Genomic DNA, 23,690 nt, shown 5'->3' with positions numbered 1-23,690 from the left:
GGGCAAGTTCCGATGACTTTATTTGCCTGTTTCATTATGATGCACCTTTAACATTTCCCTACCGCTATTAGCTCGTCTCGTTTGGACTGTCAGGGGAGGGCTCCAGGCAGCAAAAGGCAGAGAACTTTTGTTAGCTGGTATCCATAGCACTTTAGCAGAAAAAGAATACAAAGATAATGTCAGTAGGTTATTTTTTCCTCACGCTTGAATAGACTGATAGTCTTGTTTTTGTTCAGCACAGTGATCCGAATTATTTTCTATAAAATTGCATATTTTCCATTCCAAGCCTAGTCCTTTGTGTGAAAGTTGAATTGGTGTATTACATCTAAAATTGAAACGATTGATTAAATACTGTAAATTCTGGCCCATTATCGAGTAACTTTTCCAAGACTTCAAATGTTATTGCCTTTAAACCTGCAGTTTTTACAGTGTTATTCTAGTCCTTTAGAAGTAGCTGCGCTCATAGTTCAGGGCAGTGCTTTGCTGATCCGCACGGACACAGCGGCTGCGCTCTGTAGAAGCAGCATTGGTGGGGGGTGATGGCCTTCCTGGCCCCTCGGGCCATCTGTGGTCGTCACCATTTTGACATCAATTGATCGATACTGAATTATGTTCCTTGGAAAATGCGTTGTGCTTGCCTCGTATCCGTGGGGCTAGAGTGGATTTATGGATTTATACTCCTATGAGTTGTCTTAGTAGATAAGGAGTAACCAGTTTTTCATCTTCAGAGCTTATCAATATTATGCTGCCCATAAAGAACTGGAAGGAGTTTAGTTCTCCAGCTCCTCAGGTGTGCACCAGCAGAGAAACATCACTCTCTAATGCCTGACCATCTGTCTGCTATTGCATGTTTCAGAAGTTTTTGGGCTGAACGTGGCTGGTAATGCGCAGTGCAAGCTTTCTTCAAGTCATTTGTGGCTTAATTTCCACATAATACAGTAAGCTGGTGTGTGCTAATGAGCACACATGCAATCAACCAGAATTGCTTATGCCTCCTTTTCCATTTGTGCGTAATGTTCCTCGGTTGGGCTGAGGTGACTTTGATACCTTCGTACCCATCAGCTTTCGGAAGCCGAACGGCGCAGAATCTGGGCTCAGATATGTGTGCACCAATAGTCCTCGTCATGGAATTTCTCAGTTCTTTTTGTAGTTCTTTTTACCTTTGAAGACATCGTCATAACCCCCCATAACTGTGTTAAAGACAACTTAGTATAATGCCTTCAGTTTGATATTTTTTTAATGTATTATGTGTTTATAAACTTAAGAGCCCACACAGACTTTTAAATTAATCCCATACTTATGTTATAGTAGTCTAAAGAATAAAACTCAGAAAATAGAACAAAATCAGATAGAGAATCGTACAGTTGGAATGATATCCCTTATGGGTTTTCAGAGAATTCCTTTATTCTTTTGGAAATGTTCACACGTTACCGTGATTCCACGTTTTTGTTATTGGATATTCATAGCTAAACTCAATCCAGAGCTGAATATCCAGGGCGTTATTGTACGAGTTTTAGAACACAGTTGTGTGTTCCTTACCAAATTATTCCCATCCTTAGGATGGTGTCTGTGTCTATTTATATCTAGGGTTATACTTAAAAATAATTTATTTGCGTGATTGCAGACACCGATTCTGCCTAACAGAGCCGGTATTGCTGACTCTGTTCTTCAGCATCTGCTGTGGCTTCAATCTGCCGCTTCAATGGCCGTTTTCACTACTGAGATCGGCAAACCATGGGCTCGCCGACAACTGAGCTGGTTCTCAAGTAGTGCCATTGCTGACTCCATCAGTAGCAAAAGGTGGTGTTTAATAAACCTGATTTTCTCTTAGTCAAAGATGCGTATTTTGAATTATATCTGCCGACCTCTGCAGAGGTGTTGGGTGCGTTACCAAAGTGGCTCTGCATGTTGCTTTGAATGGCAGAGGAACTGTGCAATGGTTTTACTTTGCAGTTGTACAAAATGCTAATCTGTCTGCCAGGAGTGTGTGTATTTTCATGAGTGTCCTTGTTTTCCCCCTTTTTTAATCGGAGAATAGAACTAACTCTAGAGCCATGAATTCTCCCAGCTGATCTCAGCTACGTGAGGAACTACTTCTGAATAACCGGGATATCAATTGCTTGAGCTGTGGGTTTAACTTTTTTGGGAGAATAAGCCATGCATTAAGATGTTGGGGTTTTTTTACATTATTCAGGGGAAAAGTACAGCAGATACATAAATCTATTGACCCATTTAAGCACTATTCACATGCCCAGACACCCTCTCAACACCTCCCTGATTTTTCCCCATCAGACGCGCTGCTGGTTCTTTGCTCATATGGAAAGCTGTCCCAGAAAGCTATAGTAGGCATTTTCCATATCGTCCGTCCATATGTCGTGGGTTTAGTGGTTAGTCATTTTGAAACAGGGAATAGCCCCTCCGTCACTCTCTCTGAGCTCTGTCTTGATCCTTCTTTCTTTAAGGTCATGCAAGGTCTTTATTTTTCTTTCCTCATGGTTCAACTCAATCTAATTTAAATTCATGTTGGTTATGCCTCAGCCCTTAAGAAAGGACCTGGTTAAATGGCACCTGGTGTTGAAAGCACAAAATATAATTGAAAAAAAGAGAGGCAGAGTTTAAAGTAATAATCCCAGAGCAGCTCTTTAGGGCTGTCCATATTTTATGGGCTTTTTATAGTTACGCTGGATAGCACACAAGGTGTGTGTTCAGCTGCTATCAAAGCCAGGATTTTCTACACTTACCAAAGACTTGGAACTCAGAAAAAGTCAAAAGTTTTATTATTGTCAAAGTTTTTTTTAGTAGTTGCTGGTCACAGTTTTTGTACGTAGTCCAGACATGAATAAATATTTCTTAGGAGGCATAATGCATTGTTTTAAAACATTTCAGGGAGAAAAAAGTCAATTTAGAGTACAAACTGTTGTTCCACAGTCTCTAAATAAGGAGTTTATAGGCAGAAAAGGATTAGAGAGTTCTGTAGAGACATGTGAGCACGGATTTATTCATGAGTACACGTTGCTGTGTATTCTCGTGTTTAGGAAATAAAGCTTATTTCTAAGTTTGAAAATCTTTCTTGACTTCTAACTTACAACCAGTAGCAAAGGCTTGATTTTAACAATTGACAATGAAAGCAATAATCTTTGGCCGTAAAATTGCAAAGGGAATATATTCAGCTCTAATTGGACTATTTCCACTGACACCAATTATTTCTAGGACACAATTAAGGGTCTTTTGCTAGGTTGAAGTAGAATTATGACCCAGAGCACTGCATGAAAGGCACAATTATAAATGCGAGAGCTGTGCATCTGCCGCATCTCCTCCTCCCTCCCCTCAACCGTGGTTGCCCCAACGCTTCAGGCTGCGTTTTGCTGGATCTCCTTAACCAACCCTGGGTGGAAAAACCTCACGTAGAAGCTGGTGATGGGGCTGGTACCCAGTAGATACCTCAGGGTCCTTGGAGCTTTTAAGGAGCTCTTCTCCATCTGGCACTTCAAACACAAGGTTTAATCAAGTATTTTATAGTTTCAGGCAACTTATATGTTTATTTCCAACTTAAAGCACAGTCAAGGCTGTTGTATGATGCCTGTCCAAATTGCCTTCTGCAGCTGTGAGGAGCTCACTGTTGTGTTTCAGAGCTGGCAGGGGCATCTCCTCTGCTCATGTCACACCTGAGTCTGGTAGACATCTACGTTTTCTCCCAGCTCCATTCAGGTGAGAATCTGAGGTCATCAGAAAAATCAGGTCAGCCCCAAAGCACCCCAGGGAAGATGGAATAGCTGTGTATCATGTCAGCATTTCCATTTTTCTGACAGTTAATTGAAGCAAAAAGGTTGTAATTATTCTGAGATTACAGAAGTGGCAAAATGAGAAGCAGATGCCCCGTCTGCCGTCGAGCCTTCCCCAAAGCTACCTCTCCTCGGGTCTGCTCAGACGCTCCTTTTGCTTTTGATTTCCTTGATTTGAACTTGTCAAACACGACAGCCGCAGGCTGCTGGCTGCATCGTGCTGGAGAAGGGTTGGGACCTTGGTCCAACATCAATGGGGATCATAACAAGCATCAGAGGGACATAGCTGGGCATTTCCCTCAACCCCTTTGGGGACGTGTCGTAACACAGGTTGGTAGTCAAACTGTTGAGTGAGACTTGACTCACAACAACTTGGGAACAAACAGCACGGCAAGACCTGGCGATTTCTTATTTGGGAGCGAAGGAAAAATTAGGTCAGCTGCTAAGGACAAAACCAGTAAATGGCAAAGAAACGTGGAAATGAAATGAGCTGTGAAATACCAGTGGTTTGCTCTTTGGGCTAGTTGAATGAAGTTAGTTAGTTAGTTAGGGTTTTTCTTCTTGTAAACACTTACTGATCATAACAAATAAAACTTGTAAACATAATACAACTGTTAAGCTTCATTAAATTTGCAGCAGACAATTTTTTTCAGGCAATTCAAAGGGTCTTCTGTAGTACTGATTCAGTTTAATTGAACATATTACCACAAGCAGACAATAAGAAATATATTGAAGATATCCATCTGGCTTGCACTGAAAACCTTGTGCGTTTCGTTTTCTCTGCCTGTCACAGGCCTTACTAATTGCCTCATTTTGGCTATTTTACAAGCAGTGTGATTTAGCCATTAATGTGATAAATGTGATAATGTGATGTGTCTTGGTGAAGAGCTTGATATTAAAAAGCATAGATTTCCAGCCTATCTCTCTTGCCAATTTTGGACTTATTTCTAGCACATTATTAGAGTTATATTTTTAAAAGCAGAAATACAAATATATTGACTCTTACAGAGCAGCTTTTCCAGGTACTTTGCCTGCCTGTTTCTGCTGGAGAGAGAGACAGTTGGTGTGAAATATTTCCTCTGGATAATGGTAAATGCAGCAGATTCCTCTCCCACCACCACCTTCCCCTTTCTCCTCTGTGTCCCTCCAACCCCCAACCAACCTTCAGGCACATCACGGGTCTTAAAACTGGTAACCGCACAGGTAAATAAGAAAGTCAAGGCAAGAAGGAGTGGTTGCTGATTATAAATATACCCAATTCAGCACATAATGTGGAAAAAAAACTTAAGAAAAGTTCAACCATTATAGCTGTATACCGTACAGAAGGAAAAAAGCCCAGAAAATTTCACATTTTGGTCTGTATTTTTATCTTAAACACACCATGTATTGCAGGGTCAGCATTATTGCAACCTCTCCTGCTATAAAAAAAAAAAAAAAGTTTAGAATAATTCCTTAGAGCTCAGTGCTTTCATTTTAGGAATTTTCTTGTCCTCTCCCACAAGAAAAGCAAGAGGTTCAGGAGTTCTCAGTCATCAATAGAAGATGGGGTTGTTTAGCTCATCATTGAAGACCAAATCCATACATCAGCTGAAAGAGGAGATGACCTATAGGTTAAACACAGACTCTTAATGAGACGAAAGCAGGTTAATTAACACTTTTCATCAACTTGCTTCAATTTATTTTAACATGATCCATTTCAGAAAGGTTAAAATATTTTTCAGGTTTTGAATACAAATGAAAACCCAACAAAGTTAAAATGAAGCCATAGATCAAAGACTTCTAATAGATATTTTAATCAAAGTAAATGCAGTGTATTTGATTATATGTGGGTGTTTATGTATGTGATTGTATATAAAACATAAGCAACAAATTATTTTATCCAGTAGTTAATTTCCTAAGTGACGACTAGTCAGAGGTTGGTAACTGGAAATTACTGTCAGACTGGGGACGGTTACAAATTCCTAAGAGAGGGAATGTTCAACTTAATGTTTTCTACCCATTTTCCGTAGCTGTTGCTGGGGTAAACTTTAGCCCTCGGAGAAGAGCTACTACAAGAAGTAGGAAAAGCTGAGGTCTGTATGACCCCGTTACCAAGGTGGTTCCGTCCCACAGAGCCCCAGGAGTGTGCTCAAGAGAGTAAGTCACTTGGAGGTGGTTGAGCTGATGGACGTCTCCTGGTCCGGTAGCTCTGGTGGTTACAGTTCCTGCTGGTGGCTCACATCTGAAGAAGAAAGGAGTCCAGCTGGGCTTGGATGTAAGGGGCCGTATCTCAGTTCCTGCAGCTTTGTGTGTCTTGGTGGAGTTACCAGGCATTTCTGGCAGTGGAAGATCTGTCTCTTTCAGCTTTTAGTTTCACGCAACTCATTTGGTTTCTAGAAAACTGAACATGACAGTTGTACTGCTGTGGGATGTAAATCCTGTGTCTGCTCTTTGCTCAAGAAGATCTCACATTGTAAGTCTACTGACATTGTGAGTCTGGTCTTCATCCCGAAGGAGGATGCAGCTGATACTTCTCCAAAACATGCAGTGGGATGAACTTCCAGGCATGAGTTTCACGGTAATCCCAGAAATCTTGGGTAACTTAGTGCCATACCCTAAGAAAAAAACAAAACAACAGAGAAAACTGAGATCATTGTAGCATAAGGTCCTGTTGTGCAAACAAGATGGGAGCAGGTCTCCTGGAGCTGCATCTCTCCACACTACAGTAACTCAGTCTCACTGCAGGTAGGGGTAGGGGAGATAATGATCTAAATGTGACGTGCATTGAGAAAGCGACTGCCCATCTCCATTCCAGGTAAACATGAAGAAATCAGTGTGGGAGAATAAAGGGGGAAAGTGATAATGACTCTCTTATCCTTAAGAACTTTATATCCTTGAAAATAGTGACTAAGAACAGACTGGCCCAAAGGCTGTGTTTTTAACATCAAAGATACGGAGGAAGTGTTTAGAGAGCACATTTTCTGTCGTAGGAGGACAAAGTGTAAGAGTGTTGAAGAATCTGGGACAGTATTGGGGGAAATATCAGTCCTTTTATGTATTTTCTCAGAAGTGTTTTTGGAAGCAGCTTAGCGGGACCAAACTTCTGAGGTTTTGAGCTGTTGTGACTTTTTCTCCCTCAGTCTAGCTGGATTGCAGAGAGGTTACTCAGAGTTGCTTATCAGATGATAATAGCCAAGTGGCACATGGATAAAGACCAGGAGTGATGGGTTTTGACACATCAGAGAGTAACTAAAGCGCTGCTGAGCGATGACAAGGTGCTGCTTGCAATATTAGGGACTCCTGGGACCTGATTTCCCCCTCTTCTAATGCAACATAAGTAAGATTATGCGCAATCCCATCAAAGTTAATATGGAGAGTAGAGTCCCTTGTCTTAATCCTGAAATCGTGATGGCAGAGAGAATTTACTATCGTGTGCTGTATCACAGCGTTCAAGCCAGTCATGTGGGAATACCTGAATGTCGTGTTCATGACTCAAAAGCAGGTTGACTCTGAAATTCAAAGAAATTTTCTCACTGAATTGACTTGCTATGGCTTGGGTTGGTTCCCTCTGTCTCTCTCTGTCACACACACCTTTGGAATATGAGTTTTGCTTTCGTTATGTTGGAAGTTTGCAAGTGTATCATGAAGAACTAGTGATGGAAGCCGTAGGTTTTAGTGCTGTGTTTTCTTTTAGCCACACTGTGAATACATCCAAGTAGTAATCTTTATTAGAGTTTATTTAGAAAGTCAGCAGTATTTCAGCAGTGAAAATTTCAGTTCCTCCCATGTCTAAGTGCACAGTAGAAAATCTCTGTAAAAATCCAAGCCTGAATCCATTAGTCCTGGTAACCAGATTGTTTGGTGCCGTTGATGATGAGCACCATTCCCTGCAGCAGGCCGCCCGAGTGGGAGTGTTGGGGAGAAATCTTGCAGACCCTGGGTGAGATGGCAGCACTAGCGTGCTGTTCGTTCCTCCCCTTCTCTGGGTGTATCTTCGCAAGTTGGATCTTGATTCTTGTTTTGAAATCATTTGCATAAGAAGAACTTGTGGCTAATTTGAAGTAAAATGCTGTGTAACAGGAGAAATGTCAGGGATACTTTTTAATGATGCTCTGTGTTGAATATTTATTCACTAGAGTAGGAGCTAGGGATTTTGAGCAAGTTATAATGATGGGATGGTCTTGCAGGTTGTTATTTTCATTACACATGTGAACCTGCCTCCATCCTGCCCCTTCCCATAACGTCAGGGCTCAACCAACAAGACAGCAAAAGGGTAGGACGTCCCTCAGAAGAAGAGTTTGCCTTCCCAGTGTGTCACTAATTAATTGGGACGTAGAGACGCGAGTCACTTCCCTGCAGGAGAGCGCAGGACATGGAGACATCTTGTCTTCACTGGGAAACAAATTAGGTCTTTGTGGCCCAGAAATATTTTTTTTCCAAGGTTTGTTTTGTTGGTTCTGTTCTTACTGTTGCTCGATTTGTTCAGAAATAGGTGTTTGGGCTTCAGTCTTGCCTGTGGCAGCGCAGAAGTATCAACAGGGTTTCAAGAAAAAGTTCACCTTAAATAAAAGTATCTGCAGTTCACAATGGCATAAGAAGACAAAACAGTTTCTAATGAGTCTTATTTCCATTTTCTGTGATTGTTCACATTTGGGTGTGATTCCAAGTGTGACTGTTCCAACTGGTGTTGAAGAGGCTTTTTCCAGCGCTGTGAGACGCTGCCAGAGAGTGGCCATCACCCTCTTGTGCTCCTTCTCCCTCCACTCGGCTCTTTGGATACTTAATTCCAGAGGTTTATAGTGAGTTTGTATAGTGCTATTGTGCTTTCTTCATTTAACTTAAATTGGCATGTGCTTTTTAAAATGTGTATTTTCCACAAGTTGTCTTGGATAGGCTTAAATTTTTCTGTTATTTGTATGTACAACTCCAATAAGAATTCAGTGTTATCATTGACTAGAGGCATCCATTTGCTATTTAAATAACAGCTTATTTAAATAGTTACTTCAATTTTGTTTTAAAATAATTTTTAATAGAAGAAAATTGGATGTTACTTGTAACATCAATAATTTTTTCTGAGTTTTTAGTTTATTAAAAACTTTGACTTTTTTATTTGAGGTTGACCTTTTGAGCTCACCTGACAAGATTTTTTTGAAACCGAAGATAAATTTTTAAAAGTTATTTGCATAATTGATTGCCCCACTTGCCTGCGGATTGTCATACCTCGTCCTGTCTAATGCATAACAACTTTTTAGTCATATCTTGTTGCCTGGATGTCATTTCCTGAGGCACTAGAGAAATGCCCAGATTTCTTTTCAGTGTAGATTGTAAATAGCTGGGGAATTTTAGATTTTTCTTTTGCGTGGCAGAGTCATTTCTCTGTGGGAGCTATTTGTGAGAAATTCTACTAATTATATTCTAATTATAAAATGGTAGGAGCAGATGCTGCTTTAGAGAAGTACTTGGGTTGAAGACATCCATGGGATGGATAAAGCAACCCACCCAGCAGATAAACCATTGAATAGCAGCAGGAGATAGACACTCGTGGTGAAAACGGAGGTGGTCGTTCTTCCTATTGGGAGACACCTGTGAGTTCCAGCGGGAAACTCTCTATGTTGTTCTTGAAGGTTTTCTATTGAATTTTGTGTTCCAGTAGAGATTCAAACTCTAATAAACAAGTATATTTGGTACTTGCTAAAATTAGTGAATCTTGGTAGCCCGCTTTCTGTAAAAGATTTTTACATTTTTTTGAGATCTGCCAAGGGGTGGAGGGAGAAAGGGCAAAAAGGAATTATATGTTGGAAACAAGGAAAGGTAGAGTAAGGGAGTAAGTCCTTGATTGCTCATTAGAGCTCAACAGCACAGACCCACCGAACCTGAGGGTTAAGGTGTCTGGAAGCAGCAGAGAACACGCTGAATCAGAATGGGTTTGTATTTTAAAAGCAGGGTTAAGATGTGGTAAAACTGCTAAATGGCAGAAGTTTGACTTTGGAATTGTCCCCGGTGCTTTTTTCATCTAGTAATTCAGTAGGTCCCAGTTCTTTGCCTCCATAACCAAGAAAGTCACAGTCAGAGGAATTCGATGAAAATAATTTACCAAGGACAGAACTCTCTTGTTCTTTTGTGGACGTAAGAGTTTCCCCCATCCACACAGGGTAATCCCTCAGGAGACACTGGCCAAACCAAGTTAGCAATGGAAATATTCAGTATATTCTGCTGATGTGCAGCATAGGGCTCTTAGTTTAAAATACAACCATTAGTTCTAATACCTGTTACATTTTGAAGTGCTGGCCTATGTAAAGTCTCTCCTGTCACTGTCCCTGAGACAGATCCTACAGGGGCCAGGGAAGGAAGTTGGCAAAACATGCAAAAAATTGCTACATGTTTGAAATTCCTTTTTAATTGCAGCAAGAATCTTTAGCCTCATCTCACTGAAATAAAATCTTAGATCCAGTGCTGCTCTTATTCTGCAGCAAATTGAAATTCTCGGGAAAAACAAAGACAAAAAACCTTAGAACCAAATACAAAAGTGACTGCTGTTGGCCTTGACGCTTGACCAAATGAAAGGAGGTGCTTCCCTTTGGCTGGTTTTATAATACAGCCTAAGGGCAGTTGGGGGTCTGTATTTTTTCCTGCAGCACATGAGAGCCAAAATCCCAACGTGAAAAAGATAGTGCCTGAATTAAGCTAGGGACATCCCTGAAAATACACAGCCACACATGCGTATAATAATGGAAATACATTTACTTTAGGTTATATAAAATGATAGTGTGACATCCTCTAGGTCTGTGTGTGTGCGTGTGGCTCTATAGCAAGTACAGTCTGATTATAATAATAAGGTATTGAGTATTGCTGAGAAAAAATTGTGTTGAGAACCAAGAGGTATTGTGTCTTCCTGCAGATTACATTATTGTATAAAATGGTATTTATATAGATACCTGTATTACAGTGTCTATGTGGGTTTTACTTACTGTGGGTAAATATATCAATACAGCAGTTTAGTGCAAAGGTTTGTTTTCACCAAGTTAAAACACATTAAGAATGAAGTAGAATAATCTTAAATTTTCCTGGTTTCTTATTAATGTAATAGTGAAAACTTCCCCTGTTTTCAGAGGTACCAGTGGGTTCTCCCATCTGGTTCCCCTCAGTGGTATGAATGGTGATGGACTGCGTTCACACCAGGTACTGGGGAAGGTGAATGTGTCTTGGGCCGCTTGATAACTAGCCTGTACGTCAAGACCTGCTTATCCCCAGACATTGGTGACACATGTGAGCCTTGATCTGGGTGACGTTAAGGCTGGTTAAGCTACGGATCATTCACCTGGAAGCTGGAAAGTCCAGCTAGTGATTTTCATGCTGTTCTGTTAAGTTTGACAGCTCAAGGGGCATCAGTTCCTAATGACTCTTAATTTGGGATTTATTCTTGCATGTCAGCTAATTCCTAACATCTTGTTCCTGATGAGGAGGGTGTAGATAACAGACGTAGAACGTGGGTAGGAAAGACATAAAGCACACACTATACCATAAAAATGCAAAGACTCTGCCAGTCGCTTCATAGTTTTGCAGATTGAATGCCTGCATATCATCTTAATGCTGCTCTGCTTCTCTTGGAAACATTTTTATTTATGGCCATTAATGTTCAAAACATATTTAAAAGCCCCATAAGTCAACCGTCTCAGCAGCTGAACTGTTCAAAGGGGCAAAATGCTGTTGGCCACCGTGTCCCCGGGCTGCACGGCAAACTGCTTGGCCTTACGGTGGCCCAATTACTTGTGGCTTGTGTTAGGAGGAGAATCGTGATTGATCCTGGAGTGACTTGCAATTTATCAAAGATTAGATATGATTTCTCCTGTATCTGATTAACCTTCTCTGTAAGATGGCCGTCATTTTTGCAATGACAGTAGATTATTCCATACTTGAAAAGACGGATATCAGCTAGTTGCAATCAATAGCCCACAAAAGGTGACACCTTGAATTCACTGGGTTATCTGTTAAGTGTGTCACAGAGGGTTCAATCGTTTCTCAAATACACCGATTTCGTTTAAGACACCTCTGAAGTGAAGTGGCTTTTATTTTAGGCTGAAATGCAAAGAGGTGGGGAAGGGATGTTTGGGTTTTGTAGTGTAATCAGGCACTGTAACGTGCTGCCATAAAGAGCAAGTACACATTTCTATGAGTGACAGATTTGATTGTCATTTCCAAAGCCCCATTACATATGATTTTCTTTGTCACAATTGTATGGAGAGAGCTTGATTTGATGAGATTGCATTGCACTAGGTAAAATGGAGGTTAAAATGAAGTATTGTGCCCTCTTGTTATTTAAGTAACACTCCCTGTACTCTCAGTGGAGTGGATATATTTTCATATATTTTGTCTTTGAATTTGCTATAATGGCACAGCCCTCTCCAGTATCCTTTGATGCAATTCCATTCTTAATGTGTTTTCAGATTTAAATTAACCTTCATTTATTATTCAGCCACACAAAGAAGGCGTATTTGAGTATGCAGAAATGCAATCCCTTGATTGACTGCCTGGTCCCTGTCTGGGAGGTGGGAGGCATTAATTCCTGGGAGGGAGACTCTTACATCAAGTTTAGACAGTTTTCAATCTGCGGGAAGCTCTTTTTCAGTGCCGGTTTAAGAAATATGTTAATAATTGGTGCCTCGACTGCGGTTCTGCTCTGAATGAAGCTGAGGAGGAAACTGCTGTTCTTGAAAGGGAATCTTTGGCAGCTGGATGGATAGGTCACTGAGGAGCACAGTCATGAGGACCAACATCTAAACTCTCCTCCTAACAAACCCTCGCCCACACTAACACAAAACAGAACCTGCCGAAGAGAATGGGGTTTGCACGACGTGCTGAAGCACCTATCTAAAAATAATTGCATCCCTCCACACCGCCCTGGTTCTGACACGGCAAGATTTAAGCCAAGTAAATTGCAAGATAAGGATCCTCTTTCAGGAAAGCAATTTTAGCACGTCCTAAATGTCCAGCTCAACCGTGTGTGCTGCTGAATGGGAGTCTCCGCTCTTCCAGGAAAGGTCAGATGTTCCACCTTTCTTTCCTTAATCCCTGTTAAATACATGCCCATGGATCGCTGCCTTTGTTGCCAACGATCGGTCCTGCCTGATTGCGCGGAAAGATCTAGACCACTAACCACATATATTTTTAAAATCAGAGATGTCACTTTAGTCCCGGTCCTAAATTCCCTTTTCTAAACTGACAGTGTCCCTTTTGCTTTTAATAAGATTACATTTTATTAGGCTGAACTAGCATATTGCACACCAGAGGACGCTGCAAGTGCTGCAGAATTTTCTGTTAAGAAATGTGCCTTATAAATCAGTTACTTGTCTTGCGAGAGCACACGCGTAACAGCTGATTATGTGGAAAAGAAGAGTTACGTTGGCATAAGAACCATGTGCCTGTTGCTGAAAGCGTGTGTGTGGCTCATCACAGCTACGTCTGTGATACTGTGAAGGCCAAATATTGTAAATGCTTAGCCTTTCCTCATTTCTTTCTAATCTTAATTTTGGCCGTGCCCCATAAAGTACTCAGACAATCTATTCAGGTGCCTGTAGTTTGCCCTGCTAATTCTTACTATGTGTTTAGTTGTTCACCGGTTACTAGTCTCTTTAGTTCAGGGTCATATTTTCCTCTTCTCAGCATTTCTCATGGTGTCGGAAGGTGCCCAGAGCACCGAGAGCTCCCAGAAGTTTGGTTCATTGAATCTCAGCTGCCTTTGACTTTATGGTCTTGGATAAATGTTTCATTCACAAATAGAAGAGAAAGAAACATGAGAGCGCGTTTGAGTATTTATATATTGGACTTTGATTCTTTGGTTGCTCATAGAAAACAGATGATTCTACCTCCAAGATTGATTTTTATTATCTCCAGACATGATTTGCTTCGAAATCAATACAATAATGTAAAATGTCATTGCAAGTAGAGGACATTGATCTGCAATGCATTTATTAATTCCCTCTGATCAAAAGCAAAATGAAACCAGTAAACGTGCTGGTATTCCAAAAAGAGAAAAAGTGCATCCCAAATACTCAAGTTACAGTTTATCTACAAGAAAAACCTGTTTTAAAATCTTGTACATGAGACGGTTTTTGCGGAGAAGCAAAAAATGTAGGTAGATCTTCAACACTGCAACAGTACTGGCTGTTGAAGAGAACTAGGTAATTAGATGGTTAATCAAACTTGAAACTACTGCTTATCTGCCTAGATCTGAGTAAGGAATATCAGAAACGTGGGTGGAAATTCAGCCCCAGGAAAAGCAGCGTCCTGTCTGTTTTCCCTCACGCTGGATGCCGCCGCCTGCGCTTGGCATCGCTCGCCTTTGTCTTTGCTGCTCGTTTGAAGCATCTGGTAATTGAACATAAACTCTTGCACTTGAGCATTCATGCTTGAACCTGAAATTACCTTGTCATCCACACTGGCTCTCACTAAACAGCGAACAGATGCCCTGGCGTGCTCCTATCGCGGAACGTGATGCAGAGAGGCAGAGCCTCGCCTGATGAAACGGCTCTGGTCTGTACGGGCTCCTCCTGTCCAGCCTGGGATCAGTGTTCTCCTCTCTGCATTCTGCACCCACTCTGGCCGCTACGCCCCCGAGCTGCTCGCTGCTGTTTAACTCAGACGTGCCCTGCGAGTATAATAGGCAGGATACTAATACTTCTGATGTACTTGAAGAAAATGTACATATCCCTCAGCAAAAACAAACACTGCTTTTATTTTTTCCATTTGAAGAACCAGTCCGTGTTTCTTCTGTTGCAGTTTTCACTAGCTGGTTTGTGTCCCTTTGCACATAATTCCCCCTCCAACACCATGAATATTTACAAGATACTTTGCCTATTTAGGCAAAAAAAGTAAAGGGTGAGGGACAAACGCTGCAGCCCTTCCATGGAGGATCTTTTACAAAATTTCCATTAGCTTCCATTAACCAAACCTGGCAGCAAACAAATCTTGAATGAAGTGAAATAGGCAAGGCTGGAAGAAGAAAGAAAGGGATCAGCCTTTGCAAAATCTTGGAAAATTTCCCTTTTAAGTGTAATAATATGATGGCACCATTTAGTTTTTCAGGAGGGAGTTCTCATTTCTTCATTTTTTTACCCCTGGATAAATATGTCAAAACCTGAATATTCCATTTTCCTCATTCTCCTTTGACCTCCTCCTCTCTGCCAGGATAGATGTCTGAAAAAGCCGTTAGGTATTAGACACACAGGTTTCAGAAACCAGCATTAGAAATGCTGGCATTATCTCTTTTTTGAATCTGTCTCTGAGATGCTCAACTCCACCCATTCAAGGCCAACACCAGGAACTGTGTCTGCGGAGCACATTACAGTTCGATCTTCTGCTGTAGTAAAATACTCTATATTCCTTCTGCAGCCAGGGCGGGCAAAGCACATCTCGTTGTTTACTAAGCGCTTTGATATCCTTAAATGAGAGACACTGGGGTTATTAGTGTGGCTGAATCCCTTCCCTGCGGAGCAGAGCACGCAGCCTCCACGGCTCAGCCAGACTGGAAAGGAGCACGTTTGGAAAGGGGATGCCAAGGAGCCATGGAATGCCCATCTCTCGGTGAAAAAAAACCCTTCGGTCAGTTGAAGTCTTGCTGATGGGCACAATATATGGGACATCACTCCTTGCTTTGTCCTCTTGTGTCATTCAAAGGATATTCGTACGCTCTGGACTGACCTATTCTTTTTATTTTAAAAAAGCATTATCTCTTGAGCGTCAAGTCTCTGATGCATTTTATGTCACTTACGTCGTGCCACTGCAGATTTGTGTCCCACTGTGTCACGTCCTCCAGATCAATATGACACCACACAGCGCTGCGTGAGTTACAACAAGCAAACGCAGCCATGCAAAGCTGTTTATCCTAAACAAGTAATCCCTCCTAATGGATGCCCAATCAATAGAGAATCAGGGTGGGATGCTTTCCTTTCAGATTGGATAATTGTTACCCTCAGACCGTACCCGCGATGTCTGCGACCTGCTGGTTTGCAGCTCGGAAATGCATCACAGCTTCCCGAAATGAGATGCGAAAAGCAGTAACGGCTAATGACGGGTTCCCTTTAGCAGGGGATGAGGGATGAAAGCGAAGCAATTTACAGCCTTCCCGCAGATGGGAAGTGCCGCTCAGCTCCCGTTCTTCTAACAGACTGAAAGCCTGCAAGAAAACTTTGTGAAAATCTTTTGCAATATAGACCAAATAGTCAGAAATACACCAATACGCTGCAGCAGTAAAACTAAGGGATGTAACACAGGACGAAAGCAGGTAAGAAGAGCTCAGATAGCCTCAGCTGCTGCTGGTGGTGGTGTCCAGAGCTGTCCCGTGCAGCAGTGTGGGTCTGCTCGGGGAGAGGACCATCCCCAGGAGCTCTCGCGATGCTCAGACCCTCTGGGTCCTGATGCCGAGCTGTGAGCTCAGCCACTCCGTGAGCTGCCAGCCTGGCTGGCGTGCAGGGAAAACTGCGTGTAGAACAAAAAAAAGTGCTGTTTCTGTCACGGAAGGAAGGGTGGGAGGGAGCTTTCCTGCTTCCCTGAGCCTTCAGTGACACCTACAGACAGTCACCAACCAGTCTGCAGAGGGTCCATCCCAGCACAGGCATCTCCTGTCGCTGTGTTTGTTATACCTAAAGGACACCTACTCAATACGTTTGCTTGAACAGTGTAGTTATTTTTTTCCTGAACTGTTTCGAGGAGGGCCGCAATGATGCTGGGAGGGCTGGAGCCCCTCTGCTGTGAGGACAGGCTGAGAGAGTTGGGGGGGTTCAGCCTGGAGAAGAGAAGGCTCCGGGGAGACCTTAGAGCCCCTTCCAGTCCCTAAAGGGGCTCCAGGAAAGCTGGGGAGGGCCACTGCAAGTTATTAAGAATTACTAATTGTAGCCCTATGCTTTAGAAGTCATGGATTATGTTAGAGACGTGCATTTATTTCCCTTGGTTGGAGATGTGACAGACCAGCCAGTCCTGTCTCTCTTTGTGGAGCTGAAACCACTAGTGCGTGGAGGTCAGCACACCAGCCCCACGTGCTCCTCAGCCAACCCTCGGTGCTGAGACTCGTTAAGGACCGCAGCTTACACACATCATCTCCTACATCATCTCATGTAGGAGAGCTCAGGGCTTTGTGGGAGGCACCCATTTCATCCCAGAGTCAAGTCCTTCGTCAATATTTCATACAGGCTTTGAGCAGGGCCGAGGATGAACTTCTGATGCTGAAAGGAATTTCAGTAAGTGGTTCTGTGCCTGAGCCCCACGGCAAGTGCCAGCATTTCTGTAACATCCTGCGCTTGGGATGCTCCAGTTGATACATCACTTATACAAAAGCAAAGTCTTCAGTCTCGGCAATACTTAAACATTTTGGTAGCGTGCACTTGCACTGCTTACACCTGAGAAATTTCAAATGCTTTACTTGTATTAATTAATTAAGGCTCATAACATCTACTGTGGTTGTGCTAAGAGTTACTCTATTTTGTTAGAAGTGAAGCCAAAATATAGATGAATTCAGTTCGTCGAAGGTAATACAGCCAAGTCCCCAAGGACTTGATCTGAAGCCTGTATAGTCAGCGATGAAATCTTTTTCAGCACCTCCTCTACACTTGCTAAGCTCTTTGAAAAGCCAGGAACAGCTTCGCATCCCCTGAATTTCGGTGAGTAGTTCTGCCCGGTGCATATCTTTGTTGCTGTATCCTTATTATTTTAGCAGAGAATTCGGCATTTGGCCAATAGCCCCTGGAAGAAGTAGCTAAGATTTTGGTTTCATGTACCACAGAATGAATATTGCTCATAGTATTTCAGCACAACAGCTGTGCAGAATAGACCTTTGGAATAAGCAAAAATATCTATCTGTATATGATTTTCAGACTTTTGGTCTCATTGTTAAGCGATATTTTTCTCTTTTTCATTTCCTCTGAGGCCCTATAGAAAAAAATTACTGCATTTTTGTCAACAGAAATGAAAGACAAATGTTAACTTTAGAGGCAGAGGGAATTCGTGGGCACAGACGAGGAGCTGAAGTCTGCATAATGTGTCATGGCTCATCTTTCTGTGCCACCATTTTGCTTGTACCGCACGACTGAAGTGAAAAATAGACAATTAAACCAGTGGTAAAGGATCCATGTGAACTTCAGCTGTGAATAAGGGATTAGTCCTGAAGCCCAAGGTGGAGCTGGTACGTGCTGCTGCCCGTATTTAACAGTCAGAACTTGCTGCGTCACAGATACCCACAGGTTTGGGGGCTTTCCTTTGGAAAAGGGAGGTGATTCTACCCCTCTACTCTGCGTTCGTGAGACCCCACCTGGAATACTGTGTCCAGCTTTGGAGGCCTCAACACAGGAAGGACATGGACCTGTTGGAACGGGTCCAGCGGAGGGCCACGAAGATGATCAGAGGGATGGAGCACCTCTCCTATGAAGACAGGCTGAGAGAGCTGGGGTTGTTCAGCCTGGAGAAGAGAAGGCTCCGGGGAGACCTCACAGCAGCCTTCCAATATCTGAAGGGAGCCTACAGGAGAGCCGGAGAGGGGCTCTTTGTCAGGAATTGTAGTGACGGGACAAGGGGTAATGGTTTTAAATCGGAAGAGGGGAGATTTAGATTAGATATTAGGAGGAAATCCTTTACTGTGAGGGTGGTGAAGCACTGGAACAGGTTGCCCGGGGAAGTTGTGGATGCCTCATCCCTGGAAGTGTTTAAGGCCAGGTTGGATGGGGCTTTGAGCAACCTGCTCTAGTGGAGGTGTCCCTGCCCATGGCAGGGGGGTTGGAACTCGATGATCTTTAAGGTCCCTTCCAACTCTAACCATTCTATGATTCTATGAAATACTGTGTTTTCTTCTGCTTCACCTCCTCAGAATACTTGCTCAGTTCTTGTTCAATGGGCCAGTGCCATCTCAGACCACAGAGGTCCTAAAAGGTGAGTCAGTCTGACCTACCACCTGACCCAAACCAGCTGAGCGTCAGGCAAAGGAGTTACTACACCCAGAGCCGCCTCTTGCCCCCAAATCCTCTGTCTGACACCACTACAGGACTTGGCTTCTTGGGGCAGACGCTGGGTTTCCGTGGTGTGAAAGGTTTGGTTGGTATCACTCATCACTTATATTTATTCTATGCGTGGACCCTCCTCACACAGAGAAAACTACCAGAATTTCAAGTGTAAAACCATCCTTTAGACAGAGAACATGGCCAATATTCTAAACAAGCACTGAGTTTTCAACAAACATAACATACAACAATAATCATAGTCTGGTCTTTCACTTTCCAGGTCCAAGCAGATATCACTCCTGGTTTTAATAACATACTTCATTCCAGTTGATTTTACATTGAGAGTGTTTTCTTAAGACAGCATTTAATTTAGGAACAACAAAACAGGTTTTTGGGTAACCACGGTGAGCAGTGTATGGCTGATGAACAAATCTCTGAAGTTAGAGATGATTTTATTTAAATCTTCTTATCTCCAATATTTTTCAAAAATTTTAAGCAAGCCTTTCAGATCTGCTGCTCTCTTTCCAGCCTTTTTTCCTTGTTCATCAGGATGGTGGCTAGAAGGGGATTCTGGAGGTGTTTATTTATTAATAGTGTTTCAATCCAACAGGAACAAGAAAGGTATTGAAGGATAAAATCAAAACTGTGGCAGTTCACTTGTTGCATTAAGGACCTTCCTAAGTGATCGCTGCAAATTTTTCAGGTTCTGGTGGCAACGCTGTGGTTGTGGTACACTGCTTGGGATCTTTCTCAGCTCCACAGCTCTCTGTTTCCGACAAGGACAGGATTAATGCCTTTTTTTTTCCCTTTGTTTGTAGATGCAACCCGGGTTATGGTGTCCCCTTTCAGCATGGATGTCACTGTTGGAGAAAGCATTGTCTTGCCTTGTCAGGTGTCTCACGATCACTCGCTGGATATCATGTTTACCTGGTCATTTAATGGACACCTGATAGACTTTGAAAAAGATGGGGATCACTTTGAAAGAGTTGGAGGGGTAAGTATTAATACTAAAGCAATCTTCTCACAGCAGTAAAAATAGGTGTCGTAGAAAAGGGCTACTGATAGAAGGAATGGACTCGACTAAGTTAATAGTGGATGTTATCTTGTGTCTTACAGACTGAGAAGATGAACATTGCCAGTAGAATGCTTTATTATAGTTGGTGTAGAATTGTTATGTTTTCTTAGTGACATGAGTTCAATCTGCTCGCATGAACGATGCGTTCACGTTGCAGCGGGATGTATGTCAGAGGACCTAAAATACGTTCTCTCATTGCAAAAAAAAATGCCATCTCTTTCAAGGAAGAAGTCTGTAATCATTTTTCTTTGGGTGTAAAAGAAATGTAGAATATAGCAATTATGGAACTTTGTTATTTATGCAGAAAGTAGCAGGAAATCAGAGGATATCCTCAAATTTGTTCAGGCAGTGTTTATTGGCATGTTTATCTGTCTCCGTCTGTGGCCTCCTCTTGTGACCACACACTTAGAATAAGTATTTTTCCTCTACACAAAACAACCTGCATGTTATGAACATCACCAACCGTCAGAGGTGACATTTCTTTCCAGTGTTGCCTGTGCATGTTTCCTGGCAATGTCACATTGCTATCTTTGGGTGGGTTGGTTGTGTTTATGGGAAACATGGCTGGATGGGGCTTTGAGCAACCTGGTCTAGTGGGAGGTGTCCCTGCCCTTGGCAGGGGGGTTGGAACTCAATGGTCTTTAAGGTCCATTCAAACCCAAACTGTTCTTATAAGAATGCCCGCAGCAAGGTTAGAGTGCCCAGGATAGTCCTTCCCTTCTTGATTTTCTCTACTTTTACCTCAGGTATAAAGGGCATGTTGTTTTCTAGTAGTTTTAGATTTCCTGAAGATGTTGTGGCATGAATTTTGGGATTCAGAGAAGGGCAGTGCTATAGGAGGTACCTCCGGATGCCATCTATTAGAAAGGGGGTTCACACGAGGAGGTGGCACATCTGTCAGACCTGCCCTGGCTTCTCTTGCCATTCTTCTGACCAAAAATAATCCCCAAATATTTTTTGCTGAAAAAGGAGCAGCCAGTTCACAGGCAGTGTCTTGAAGACAGATAAAAAGGTTGCTTTCCGTTGTAACCATAACATTTTCCTTTGCAGTTCAGATTTAGCCTGTTGTGTGTTAGGCAGGACTTGGGGAGTTTAATTTCTAACTTAGCTGCAATTTTAAAAAGTTTTCTCATCCTTCCTGGTGAATTTTTGTTCATTTTTATTGGGTGAAGGTAGCAAGAAAAAGAAAGAAAGAAAGGTGAGAAATTTTCAGCAGAGGTAGAAAACTGGGAAGGGTTTTGCATGTTGCTCTACGGGAGGTTTTACAGAGCCGGGTGCTCGGCTGGGTTTCGGGCAGACCCACAGCCCGTGTTTGCATTTGTCAGGAGTGAAATTTAATGCTGAAAGGAAAAGGAAATAACAATTTACAAACCTTGCTGTTATCTCTGAAAAAAAAAAAAAAAAATCATTAAAAGATGGACTTAAAGATTGATGCCTAAGGGCTGCACATCGGCAGCGACGGCTCTTCCCGGCCACCGCGCCTGATTGGCCTGCAAAGCTAAAATTACAAACTTTATTAATATTCTTCAGTCAGAAAGCCACAATCACAAGGTTGCCCTGAGATTTCTAATGTATCAAATGCTTTGTGTCTGGAGAAAAATTTAGAGAGAGTTTTCAGCTTCCCATACATACAGAAACCTAATTAGTTCTATTCAACAGTTAATCAGACATGCACTTGGCGTTTGGAAAACAAATTACCGCTGTTAGGTGATGCAAGATTTCCTCGGAGAGTGCTGTTCTCATGATCTTTAGCACAAAAAACGCCGGGCAATCAAAATGCTGGCCGTAATACAAAGCCGTGAAACTATTGCAGATGTCTCATAATTTGGGCTGGTTTTCACTTAGGAAATAGATGTGGACACAACTTGGGCAGCTGAATACCAGAGAGGCTGTAAATCGGATATCCGGAGAGGTAAAGGGGGAATCGGAGTGAACCTGCCCCTACATCAGCTTTGTCACAACGTTTTAATGGGGAAACTGCTTAACGGACCCAAACCAGGCTCCCCTGCCCCTTGTAGGAGCCATCGTTTTAGAAACGCTCCCGCTCTTATCTTGGAGGCAGACTCACATAATTTTAATAGGCCACGGCTTGCATTACTAATGTTTTCATCAGCCAGTGTAAAGTAAATCCATTAGTCACAGTGTCCTTCATGTGATAATGATGTTTAGCGCTCATTAAAAAGTAATTGTAACCACTTTTCCCTACTTTTATCAGCAGGATTCAGCCGGTGATTTGATGATCAGGAGCATCCAGCTGAAGCATGCCGGGAAATACGTCTGCATGGTGCAAACGAGTGTGGACAAGCTATCGGCTGCTGCAGACCTGATTGTAAGAGGTATTTGAATTTTGTTACTGTTGTTGTTGTTTTTGTAAAATTCCTTTTTTTTTTCTTTTTTTTTTTTAACCTTCCTATCTTCCGCTGCTGGTAATGACAATTCCTGGGCTCGGGAGACCTTCATTGGGATCCCAGCATCTTGTAATTGATCTGAGAAATAAGCTCTAAGTAGACGCTGGATTTCACAGTACGTTTTCCAGCAGTGCATGTAAAGATTCTTTCATACATACGGACTCGTACACCGGGCACACAGCACAGATGAACGCACTCGTGCGTGTTCGTGTCCTGAATGCAAAACCTTCACCCAGTGAGCTCGTTTATTTGATGAGCTGAGCAGCGGAAACACTCCCCATCTTATTCACTGCGTTTCTGCCCGGCAGTATTGTTCCTTGTCTAGAATAAACATGATTTAGTAGCTTCACTGATATTTCAAGATCTATTAATTACCATACACAGGTCATCTGTAGGTAGGACTTTTAACAGAGACGCAATTAGTTAACCTGAGTCTGGATCCTTACAATAAATATGATGTGTATTTTCCTGCTCGTTAGCTTTGAGAAACGCAAACTTTGGTACCTGCCACCCTCAGTTCTCGGAGACCCCAGCAAAACCAGTTTGCACGTTCTCCGTGTAACGTAAGTCCTCAGGAGACTCGGTGAAAGGAGGAGAGCATGAAAAAGAAGTAGGAAATTCCCTTTATCGTAGCTGTGCCAGAGTAAAAGGTGTGAGATTGGCCCCTGAACTCCCACTGAGGAGCGTGCCCTTGTCTGTAGCCGGGCATTTCTGTTATCCTCGTAATATCGTTGTGCTTTTCACCACATTTCCCCATAGGCGTGTGAACACCGACGTTCTTAGCCTCGTGCTGTACAAAGGGCTGGGCGCTGGAGGTTCCTCCCCATTTCTCTGGGGTTTTCTCTGCAGCGTGATTTCAGATGAAGGTTTTTTTTTTTGCTTTTCGCACAAACATTTCAAAACAGCCTGCTGATGGGCGCCTGGGTGAGGTAATTTCCTCAGCGCTGACTGTGTAAACAACCAGGAGGAACATGAAATTCTCATAAGAAAACGACCCTTGATGATGGCAGATCATCAGCTGATCTTATCGCTCCTTGAAGACGTCAACAGGGACGGCTCCAGCCCGATGGTGCCACCGCTGTGGGCTGTACCATCTCACCCACTGCATAAAAATTGGGAAGTGTCCCTGGGCTGTGAGACTGGAGGGAGAGGTGAATAGTTGGTGGTTAAATACAGCCTGCGGAATAATTCTGAGGAGTCTTTTAAAATATGGGAGTTACGTCAAAATAATAAGAGCTTAAATACTAGCATAAAAATCGGGGTTTTTTTATGTCAGGGAATATCAGACAAGGGCACAGAGGAGTAACCTCTGGCACCAGCACACAGGGATCAGCCCAGCTTCTTCAGGATGGGATTTTTTCACGCCACCAGAACACAAGCACGTGTCTGTCACCAGCCCAAAAATATTTGTTAAATCATTAACTGATAATTTTTCCCTGCAAAGGAGTGTGTTTCGCCTGCACCC

At 42.6% G+C, this 23,690-nt stretch overlaps 1 protein-coding gene across 1 annotated transcript in view; it reads left to right on the top strand.

The window, feature by feature from the left end:
• The window catches only part of LOC141467352 (contactin-4), a 252,592-nt gene that overhangs the window by 217,014 nt on the left and 11,888 nt on the right, over positions 1-23,690 (top strand). The window contains exons 13-14 of the mRNA XM_074151834.1: positions 19,561-19,736; positions 22,033-22,153. Of these exons, the coding sequence (XP_074007935.1) occupies positions 19,561-19,736; positions 22,033-22,153 (297 nt within the window). The remainder of the gene's footprint in view (positions 1-19,560; positions 19,737-22,032; positions 22,154-23,690) is intronic.

This window comes from Numenius arquata, chromosome 8 (genome assembly GCF_964106895.1).
Source record: "Numenius arquata chromosome 8, bNumArq3.hap1.1, whole genome shotgun sequence".
In the NCBI taxonomy this organism is placed as follows: domain Eukaryota; kingdom Metazoa; phylum Chordata; class Aves; order Charadriiformes; family Scolopacidae; genus Numenius; species Numenius arquata.
Note: the sequence above shows the minus strand (reverse complement) of the source record. Positions and strands in the feature narration are given on the sequence as shown.